Source organism: Tribolium madens, unplaced genomic scaffold (assembly GCF_015345945.1).
Source record: "Tribolium madens isolate multiple individuals breed KSU strain unplaced genomic scaffold, Tmad_KSU_1.1 Scaffold_2;HRSCAF=44;Tcas5.2_LGX, whole genome shotgun sequence".
Taxonomy (NCBI): domain Eukaryota; kingdom Metazoa; phylum Arthropoda; class Insecta; order Coleoptera; family Tenebrionidae; genus Tribolium; species Tribolium madens.
The window spans coordinates 5,534,829-5,546,109 of NW_025400995.1; the positions used below are offsets into that span (position 1 = coordinate 5,534,829).

The window sequence follows — 11,281 nt, forward strand, 5'->3', positions numbered from 1 at the left end:
CATAGCGACACTAATTAACGCTGCGTTAATAACGCACTTAAGCACCACTTTAGCCCGGAATCGAACGTTTTAATTCCATTCCGATCGGGTAATTGGGATAAATTTGTGACCACACCTCGTACATGATATTACAATATCGAGTATAATCACTCCAACTGTTGTAATAGCGCATTCCCCATTCGAATTAATTGAACCGTTCAAGACATTGGACGTAAAGAAGGGGATGTTGCCCTTTAAATCCCTCGCTAAATTGAAGGGTAGTAACTTTTTATTAAAAACTTCATCTCATAAAGCACTACAATTGACAAACAGAAACACACCAACCATCAGAAGATTTCACTCGGGGTCGACAAAGAGGGAAGACTTCATCCTCAAACGCCTGTGGCTGACTACAGATCGACGTTTGTGATGTCGTCATCCATGGATATCAAACAAGACAATTAAATCTATTTAAGTATTTAAGAGGAAAAATTCTGGATTGAAGTTAAACCACCAATCTTAATAATGTATGATACACAAACATTCACTTTGTTAATTATCCCTGAGATTAAACTGCTTTTTTAAATTCAGGATTTGGCTCTAACCATATTTCATAACTATACAGGGTGAGTTTTGTTTCTTTTTCAACCGACTTATTTATGGCCGTGTTTAGTGAACTCTTATCCGCTATAATCTCATGCCCTCGTCTGATATTTCAGAAATGAATGAAGATAATTGAATTCTGCCAACGGGGAAACTCAACGAGACTAAGGGGACCACTAGACGACAATTAAAAAGATCATCCACATGCCGCAATCAAGTTTTATTTTTTCGAATGCACGGAATTTTATTTCGCTTTCGATGGTACTTTAAAGTGGAAAAGCACGATTTTCATTCCATCAAAATAACTCGGCTTATTGATAAATCTGTAGCGTTTTCTTCGGTCGTTGCTTCCTATAAAGATACCTTTTGTAATCTACTTACAACAAATTACAAACCACAAAGGTAATAACAAAGAATGCTTCACGACCTGTATACAATCAAAATGATATAACACGGCACGGCTTACGCCAGATGAATACGGATTTGTCTGTACAAATTTGAAATGTTGACTCGGCTCAAACCTATCATCACCTATATAGCTTTGATACATTTGGTATTCCGGTAATGAATTAATGACAATCCATTATCTTAAATATATGTATTATGACAGTCTTCCAACTGCGAGTCGATTTTCTATACCTACTTTTGATCTCAAAATTTTAAGGATTTAAATTTTACCAAAATCTGCTTTTCGTTGTGTCATCTTTAATCTAAATCTGTTAAATAAACAAATTTAAAGGTTGTGAGTTTACAGCCGTATTATGGTCTCGTAACTAAAAACCGATGTTCTAATCTAGTTTACCAAATTGAAAACTACTTTTGAAGACATGAATTAGTCAGAATCAGAATTTTTGACTTTAGGATTGCATTTGGGTTAGTTATAGGTGGTAAACTGAGCGGGGTTCAGGGGAGCTTTAAGAAGATGTGGTTTTACAATTCTTCACAATACGCTACATGTTACGAAAAAAGTAGTTTTGTATAAATTAAAGCTTATAAAATTTTGTACAAGGTGATATCGTTTTTTTCTTATATCTCAAATAGTTTTTTTGATATTCGTTAGCAAATATCGTACAAAATCAATCACTTCAGATTTTTGAATTCATTCAAAAATTAAAAGCAAGGTTGTGCGTGGTCCGTTTGAGGTCTACCGTTATTATAATGCGAGTAATCATGAACAACTTTTTATTTTAGTTTAATTCAAAATTGAAGCGAAATTAGTAATTCAGATTTGTGACTATTGTGATGCGGAAGTGAAAATTTTCTTCAAATCTCGATGTTCGGTGCAAAGAGGTAGGTATAAGTTGCAAAAGTCAGCAGAGTTTTCAATCTACAAGCAACATTTTGTCACAATCATTTTTACGGTAAACTTGGGATTTACACATGATGCACAGTGAGACAAAACCTTGTTTTTTTAAGAGTGCAATATTTGCTAGCGGATATCTTGATAACTATTTAAGATACAAAAAACTGAAAAGTTTAAACAGAGCCCTGAAGTCAAATTTGCTCCTGACCATGTATTTTACAACCTCTTTTTGAGCGTTCATTGACTTAGATACTGAAATGGGAAATAATACGACAAATGTCGGTGTAAAATGTTATAGTAAAAGCTTGAAAGAATTTTTTCACATCACTGAGCCTTCTATTGAATGAATGTGATTTATTTTACAAATTTTTAAGGAAATGTGTTAGTGTGTTGTGACACTTTTAAATCTGCAAATTTAGTCCGACAATCAACCTTTCATTTTATTCGTTTTTATTTATTCAATAATTATAACCGATAGGTATAGTATATTTTGTCAATAATATGATAAATTTAGTTGAATGTGCTATATTTCCAGAATTATAGCAATAAAACAACGCCAAGATTAAATGTGAAAATTATTTCAAAAACTACTCGGAATGATTCACCTAAGTTGCAGAAATAGGGGTCGCTATCGCGAGAGCTAACGTTTAGGGGAGGCGGAGTTTCAATTAAATCTTATCGCCCCCCTTTTTCACAGCAACTCTATATAATACTAGTCGTAACATTTTTATATTTCACGCTAGACAGTCAGTTAATGGATGACACAAATGTATCTTTTTTATCGATTTGGGAATGCAACGTCACATTCAAAATCTCACAATGACCCAGGATTAAACCAATGAGTGAAACAATATTTAATAATATTAAAGATTTGCTAAACAGTATTTTTTATTACTCAAATATATGTAACAATTATTTGCTCTGTTAATAGTTAATATTTCAAATTAATCGTATGTAGCAAATAAAAATATAATTTGAACGAAAATAGTATTTTATGCTAATTAAATCAAATTGTAAATTATGTTTGATATAACTGCGCATAGTTTTTTATTATTCAGAGCTTGTTATATTCTAATGGATTTTGATTTTACAATTATGAATGTTCGCCAGTTTCTAATTAATCACCTTAATGGAAATGAATCTATGCTTATTGGTTTTGATTGACCGACGTCAAAACAACAATTTTGATGATGATTAAGTCATTTCTACTGTTTACCTTTCTTCGAGTAAAATTAATCATTTATAAACATTAAGGAACAAACGTGTCTGACCATCCAACTTTGATGATTAATTAAATAATTTGATAGCGGAGCAATCGAAGAATCGATTTTCTGTTTAATTTAATACTCGAAGAGTTGCGGTAATGGTTTATTTTTTACATATTAGAACACTCACACATGAGTGACACTTTTTGTTAGATCAACTTTGGGTTTGTTAACTTTTAATTTCGACGTTATGAATTCATTACTGGCATAATGGATGATGTGAATTTTTGGTGATACTTTGTATTTAGTAGTGAATATATCAACAGTTTTTGCTATTATGTTTTTAGGTGTTATTGGAGAATGGATAAGTGAATAAATGTATCAGTGTCACGTTGGAGAATTGCGTGGAGGAGTATTTCATTAGGGGAAGTGTGAAGCTTTGTAAAATTTTGTTGGAGTAACTCTTTATAATGTAATCAATTACTGGTATCGATTAGGTGTCGCTGGCAAGATGAATATTACACCTGTTAATGTAATCACTCGAACGTGCTGCTAATGGACAATGTGGTCATTGCGATGAGCTTGGATATTACTTTAACTCCCTTATTCGGCAACGCCGTGGCTTATTCATAAATTACTCCATCATCTTTCCCTTGCTCGTCTGTTGACATGCAGATAACAAAATTATGTTTAAGTAACGGATCCAGATATACATATTTATCCATCTCCTCTGCTTGTTATCTTACTCAAAATAAAACGTAATTTATTGACGTTATTAATAAGATTAATACGCATTCATTAACTATATCCGTTCTACCAAGAACTGTGTGTATTGTAAACTCGAGATAAACAAATGATACAACTTCCTTACACCGCACAAAAACACCACTTCCCAACTTTTGGGTTTCTCCTGTATCTTGTGGATTATACATATTATTGTTCAGTATGCCACAGCAAAAACTTAACATTCCATTATACCAAGAGTATCGCATTTCTCCATTAGTTACGTGAAACGTAAACCACGCAAAATTTAATATTTTAAAAGAGAAAACTTCGAACGAAAACGCTTTATCTAACACCCTAAAAAACAACAACAAACTTAGTTAATTATTCTTTTCTTACAGCTTGTAAGAAAAACGACACGTAATAACCTTTTTTTAATTCTATCCACCCTCATTAAAACAGAATTTTAATTAATTGTGTGCAGCTTCTATAATCTCGGATTTTTTATCTAGTTACAATGCGTAATCTAATTAAAATTGTAAAGTTATTGTCGTTACCTACTTCTTTTATAATTTCTTTCTTGATATAATTAGGAAGTCATTAAGTTAATTTTCACCTTTTTACCCATTTAAAATTTTGATTGTGTCGCTTGAAAATGTTCTCGTCGAAGATTCCTAACGTATTAATTATAAGTTTAAAAAGAAATAAAACTTTGTAATTAATTTTTAAGTTCTTTTTTGCTCGAGATTTGATTTCTTAATTCGTTATTTTTAAGGGTTGCTTGCAAATTTAATAAAAAAAATAACGTGTTACAGTTTTATTTGAATGTAAAAAGAAAACTGAACGATCATAAAACCAGCATTTTTAATACAGAAATAACACCATAAAACAGCCATTAAATATTTTAAACTGGCGAAAGCTGAGATGTAACGCTTTAATTTCCAAACAAGAATGGAGGGTTTTTTGAAATTTTTTAATCTAATATTTATTTTACTAATTAAAACCATAACTTCGTTTGAAATCTTATGAATACTAATTTCTTTGTTCTATTGCGAATGAATTGATACGCCATCTCTATTTACATCCAGTAAGCTTGTGGTAGGACTGAAAGCGCCGACTCGAGTTTATTGGCCAAATTTAATCGAAAACAGGAAGTAATGCATGACTTCATGTTAAAAAAATTCCGAGATATAAATAAAAGCATATTAACTGCCATTCTAATGTCACTTATTTTAAACCTCCTCCTTTATAAAAAAACAAAGCACGAAAGGATGGTAAAACATTTTATTTGAAACATTCATACAGTTGTGGTGTTGAATGTATAATAAAAATACAGCTGTTATAAAAAATTAATACATAGTCTAGATTGAGTTGTGGAGGACTCTACACTGAGAATAAAATGATAGTCAATCATATGTAGAAGACGATATTTTAGAGGTATCTAATATATAAAAATAATATCTCAATTCACATTAATATCAACATTGACAAAACATTTTTACAGAAAATAGCACGCTTAATATATACATATAAAAAATATACATAAAAATAGATCACCTAAGACGATAATATCGAAATAATGAATACATCACAATTAAATCCCTACAAGCCTCTACTTAACGTAATTACGCAACCACGTGTATATATCTGCTTCATTCTGCGACACCCAGTTTATATTGAGCTTAATAGTTTCGAGACTTTGCTCCAAGGCTCTCGTTGCCGAACCCACATTCATTCCGTTGAAATAAGTAGAAACCTTAAAACAACCCATCTAATCTCGACTTAATCCCTAATCAGGGGCTTACCTCGTAATAATCATACGGCGTAGATAAATGAGCAGTTACAGCTGATATGAGACCACCCATCATGAAGGTAGCATTTCCAAATAAGGAATGCATCGTAGGCCAATACGCTTTCAAATGTCTCCAGGCTAATAATCTCCCTTCTGGATTTGCAGCGACTACGGCAAGAACAATTTTGACATCTTGAGGCTTTACTGTGTTACGGTCCAAAGTCTCCAAGAGATATCTTTGAAGGAGCCAAGGATCGGAAGCAACACCTAATGCCTTCAGGAGGAGTTTTCTCTCGCTGGGAATTGTTGTCGAGTTGTAGAGATTCCAGCAGTGTTGCCATTCGGCCATACCGCCATATTTTATACCGGCCGAATAAACCACTTCCTTTAAATCTGGAGTTATGGACACGTTTTGGTGCATCCATCTTTGAAACTCCTGTTTAGCGCGTGTCACAGTTTCGTTTAGTTCGCATAAAATGGCCGTTGATAGGATTTGAGTACGCATCAATCTAACAATTTTGTTAAAATTGCGAAAAAGTAAAATTTTAACACTTACTTTTCGAGATGTGAGCCTTTGTTCCCCCAGCCGATATATTTAGCAACCGGAGTCAGTAATTGTCTCATATATTTCAAAAATAATTTGTATGCTAAAGATTCGGATAATCGGCGACTCCAGGATTGGAAATGTTCGATTGCGGTAGCCCATGGTACGTAATCCCGTTCTTTTGACAAATACAAAGATAATTCGAGTGGGATACTAGCATTTAGCAAACCAGCCCTATAATTACATTACAATAGGATCATGCTAATGGGTTAAACATAATGATTTTACCGGCACAAGGTAAATGCGTCATCAATCAAATTTGCCCTGTCAGCTGGATTAAATACTGTATGGTTGGTACGCAAAACGTTAACCAACGATCTCCACATTGCTTCATCATACATGACGCGGTAAAATCCCGACTGGTTTACATTTGCTTTTATCCAAGTTATATCTGGATCCAGTTCAAACCGAACTGAAACTCCTCCTTTGAATACGCTTTTGTCTTAAAACAATAGATACTTACCGTCTGTCATGTTCATCCATACGTTATAGACCGTTTGTGTGTCATTATTTGTGATATATGTGAAAGGAACGTACCATTTGTAATCAAATTTTGACTTTGGGGAGTTTCTAATCGAACTATTTGCACTCTCTACGGTCAATAAAAACCGTTCTTGGCTCACAAGTACTTCATTATCTTCTCTACTAATTGTAATTAACGGAAAACCCATTTGTTGTGTCCATGTATCCATAATTGTCTAAATATTTGCGTGAAAATCTGTCAATGAATTCAACACAGGACTTACCATAACTTCTAATGATTGATTCGAATTTCTGCTGAAGACATTCCAAAGATCTTTGGTATCGGCGTTACTATATTTATAAGTACTTAGATAATCATTAAGGCCATTTTGTAAAGTTTCTTGTTGAAGAAATTTGCTTAACATGTATAAAATTGCGGCACCCTAGAAACCACATTATATTACTTACAAGTATATGTTATTGTTATTTACTTTGCTATAAGAGATGGTATCAAAAATAGCTTCGATTTCCGCGGGGTCATGTACAGCTACTGAAATGGGGTGACTGCTAGATAGAGCATCTAAGGCAAGAGCAGGTTGAGTTTTATCTAAAATAAACTGTTCCATCATCTTCCATTCTGGGAATAGATTATCAACTCCTAAATATTCCAAATAACTTGCAAATCCCTCATTTAGCCAGAGGTCGTTCCACCATTTCATTGTGACGAGATTTCCAAACCATTGATGGGCAAGTTCGTGGGCAATCACAATAGCCACGTACTGATGTGCCACTGTGGAAGTTTCTATTGGGTCATATAAAATGGCAGTTTCTCTGTAAGTAATCAATCCCCAATTTTCCATTGCACCCGTGGCAAAATCGGGAATCGCAGCTAAATCTGCAAAAGACAGATCAAAATCTGAAGTTTCCACACTTAATTGTTACCTTGTTTTGGTAAAGGATATGGAACTCCAAAGAAGTCTTCAAAATAGTTGAGAATGTGAGTTGTGGTGTTTAGAGCGAAAGATGCTTGAGAAATGTAAGGAGGAGGTGTATATATAGATACTGAAACACCTCTTTGCGTTTGTCGACTGAGGTGTGTGTAATCACATATTATAAAGGCGACCAAGTAAGTACTCATTTTGACCGATTCCTCGAAATCGTCTCTGAGCTAGAATTTTTTTCAAGAGAGAAAGAAAAATGATTTTTTTGTTCTTACAAGTCCGGTTCCCATGTAGAACCCAACGTCTTCAGTATTAATAACAGGCGTATTAAATAGAGCTATATGAAATCTATCTCTAAAAATAGACATTTTGAATTTTGCTTTAAAATTTGGCTCATCAAAACATGGGAAGGCAGCTCGAGCATAAGTTGGTTCGAAATGTGTTGTAGCCAAATATCTATAAAAGGCTTATAACTTTCATTATTCAGAAAATTACCAAACTTACCTTTTTTCTCCATCATTGTTGATATAACTAGAAATATAAAAACCTTCGAATTCTCTACCTAATTTAGAAGTAAACCTAAAGTTTATAGTATAATTGTGTTTTTTTCGAAATGCATCTTTTATTTCGATATAGAGCTGTTGAGCTCCTGTGTATTCCAACATCTTAACTACTTTCAGATGATGTCCTTTCTTATCTTGGACCATCTTATCACCGATTGTTAAATTTTTACTATGTAGTACTATAAAACGTGTTTCTTTTTCTACATGGAATTCGATGGAAACTTGACCTATCGATTGTTTTTTGTACTTTAAGACTAATTGTGACTTGAGTTTTTTACCTTTGACTTCGAGCGTAGTGAGATTTGGATGGATCGTGATGTTGTAACGTGTGGGTCTTACGAAAGTAGGAAGACGGATGTTGTTCCAGGGGAAAATCTGGCCATTTGTAGCTCTTGGAGGGAAAGCCTTGGTCACGTTCCAACGCTCGTCAACGAAATTTGGAGGTTTTTCACCGGCACAAGTACAATCTGCTTTTTTTAGTAATCTTAAAAACATTTTGGACTTACCACTTTGTGGGCCTGTGAAAGCGATGATGACAGCAATTGTGAAGAGAAGAGCAAAGACGACAGTTGCAATACAAAGTGCTCTATTATGAGAGCAAGCCGCGACACCATTATTTTCATATAAACTTTTCTTAGTGGCACCAGCAGGACTTTCATTTCCTGCAACACCGCCTGTGTCACAGGTATTATGAATGAGTGGTGATGATTGACAGATGGAGTGATTTATTTGTGCGGTATGATTTGTACCTGTAAGAAACGCAACATCGTCAACATCCTGTTCGCTCATCACTGTTTCTCCGCGTCTCCAGACAACTGCCTCGATGCTGTGGTCTCCAGTAACTACTGAAACCTTAACCAGGGACTCTCGATTCCTACCCTCCACAGTAACTCTTAACTATTACACGATTTACTTGGATGGATTAAGATTTGGACTCGAAAACTAAGCACTTGAGGAAGAAAGACAATTATTAACTACATTATATTTACTGTTGAACACCTCGTTTTGGTCAGAAGGTATAGTTTTGATATCATCAGTTTTTTGATTTTTGTCTTGTGGGATTGCTGAATCTTTTAGACGGCGTTTTTGATGATAATTGTTGTACTTTACGTGATATTGTTTGGTTTTAATTAAAAGGACATGAGACGCGTTAGACGAAGCTGTACTTTAGCACCGCACCGGACCCTCCGGAACACGAAAACCTGCGTCGTTTTTACTGGAGTTAGACGCATGTGCCGTCGCGAAAGGGCGGCAATGTTTTGATCTTTTCGCAAAACGGACTCAAAAGGGCGCAATTCGCGCATGCAACCACGTGCTGGTTTCGACATGACTTATTTGAAAACCACTACATTTTTATCAATCATGCAGTTGAAATAAAGTGTATATTAATTGATTAGTGAGACGTGCAAGGCCCAGTTGGACCAAAAAGACTAGCACTTATCACTTGGTGCCCTTTAACAAAGTTACGACTAATCTATAACACGTTTTAAGCGGGATTAAGCTGTGGGACTGTGTCGAGATTTGGACTGCGAGGCGGTTGTCGAGCTTTGGACTTGAATTGAACCCACCTTGTAGTCGCACATTGCCGTTTTGAGTTTGCTTGAACCTTCCCATGGGTTCCAGCCGGATCACGTCCGCTGGTGACGGAGAACCTTGGGGCATGGTGTTAATCGGACCAGTCAATCATGGACATTCTACATAGCAACAACTCAACTGCTATAACTATGCAGATAAGAGGAGACCTTTTGCCTTAAGTAACGAGGCAACCATCTACTAAACTATAATCAATCCTATTCTACTAATCCAACGTTATAAATTGAAGGGAACTGATCGACATACACATGCTATCAACTCACTAGGTATTGTACCTGTTGATAGCAATCGACGCTCAGGAACTTACACTATTAGAAACACAAAACATCACCCGAATTATCCGTGCGACGCGTCTCTTTGTTGTAAAGCGCAAAAAGCACATCGGTCGCCGGCAACTCAACGGAATCCGACGACTGCGACGCCTATTTCCATTGGTTATACTCTCGCAACCGAATTACTTCCAGTCGACTTTTAAAGTGCCGAGTTTGTTCTTAAACTACATGTAGCCGATGCAGTATTGATTTTCGATTACAAACGTAATGTTGCCTATTGCATCCCCTATACTTGTTTAACCCTCTATCAATAGGTAATGCCGCCCGTCCCCTCATAATTTTCACGCGAGGGATCCTAACACGTGACAAGCTTTCGTATTGATCTAATACTACGCGAGCTTGCGCTTAAAGCTTCTCCTCTATCGTAAAATCCCAATTATGTATACCAAATTATTCAATTCGGGAATAAAATCTACCAAAACTTATCTCACACATTGATTTTTATACATTTAACTAGTTTGGAATGTATTTTAAATCCACTTTAATTAATTAAAAAAAAAAAAAAATATTGCTACCTGCTCTATTATGTATTTCCAGTAATCGTGCAAATTTAAAAACAAGTTTTAACGAAATATTAGCTAGTATGAATAAAAATAATGAGATTTGCAAAAAAAAATTGATTTTACTTTAGCATAAAGAAATATAGTGAATATAGTAAAAGCAAAAGTAAACTTATTAATGCTGACAGAAGCTTAAATGTGTCATGTTCATGTTAATAAAATTGTTTGATTTTGTTTAATAAAACTCCTGATACAGTTTACCTACAATGCTATTCGCAGGAACTGTTAAACATTACAAAACCCAAAGGAGTACCGTAAAGCTGAGTTTTATCGCACAAAAGTGATAAAGTAAAATCTGTAGCAACATAAACTCAATCTGTAATGTCAGAAAAATGCTTTCTGCTTGGAGCAATTATTTAAAACATATTATTCGGTTTTATTTGATTTTAAAATTATTGATAGTAGATAAATTATTTATTATCTAAATAATAATGTTATTTATGGCGTATACATAGACACATAATTTAGTTTATATTATTACACTCCCTGGAATATAAAGTCATATTCTACGACTTTTTCCTGTATGGCTTGCAAAGTATTGACAAAGTTTTAAGTAAAAAATCGAAAATATTTCATAGTAGTGATATTCTACTCACGTAATGGCTTTTATTCACGAAGGTG

At 34.5% G+C, this 11,281-nt stretch overlaps 1 protein-coding gene across 2 annotated transcripts; it reads right to left on the reverse strand.

Moving 5' to 3' along the window:
* Positions 1–5,083: 5,083 nt before the first annotated feature.
* On the reverse strand, positions 5,084–10,317 carry LOC123006571 (endoplasmic reticulum aminopeptidase 1-like). Of its 2 annotated transcripts, XM_044401152.1 has the most exons (14): positions 9,744–10,317; positions 8,925–9,020; positions 8,682–8,837; positions 8,454–8,642; positions 8,117–8,402; positions 7,888–8,068; positions 7,614–7,839; positions 7,163–7,566; positions 6,956–7,114; positions 6,673–6,907; positions 6,438–6,621; positions 6,162–6,383; positions 5,619–6,114; positions 5,084–5,569 (listed from the first exon to the last, which is right to left on the reverse strand). In XM_044401152.1, exons 1-14 carry the CDS (start codon positions 9,835–9,837, stop codon positions 5,426–5,428), a joined length of 3,072 nt encoding a protein of 1,023 aa, XP_044257087.1. In that variant the 5' UTR covers positions 9,838–10,317; the 3' UTR covers positions 5,084–5,425. The 2 variants fall into 2 exon arrangements, with proteins under 2 accessions (XP_044257087.1, XP_044257086.1); XM_044401151.1 differs by lacking the exon at positions 8,925–9,020 and having other exon boundaries at positions 8,682–8,924.
* Between the last annotated feature and the right edge of the window lie 964 nt (positions 10,318–11,281).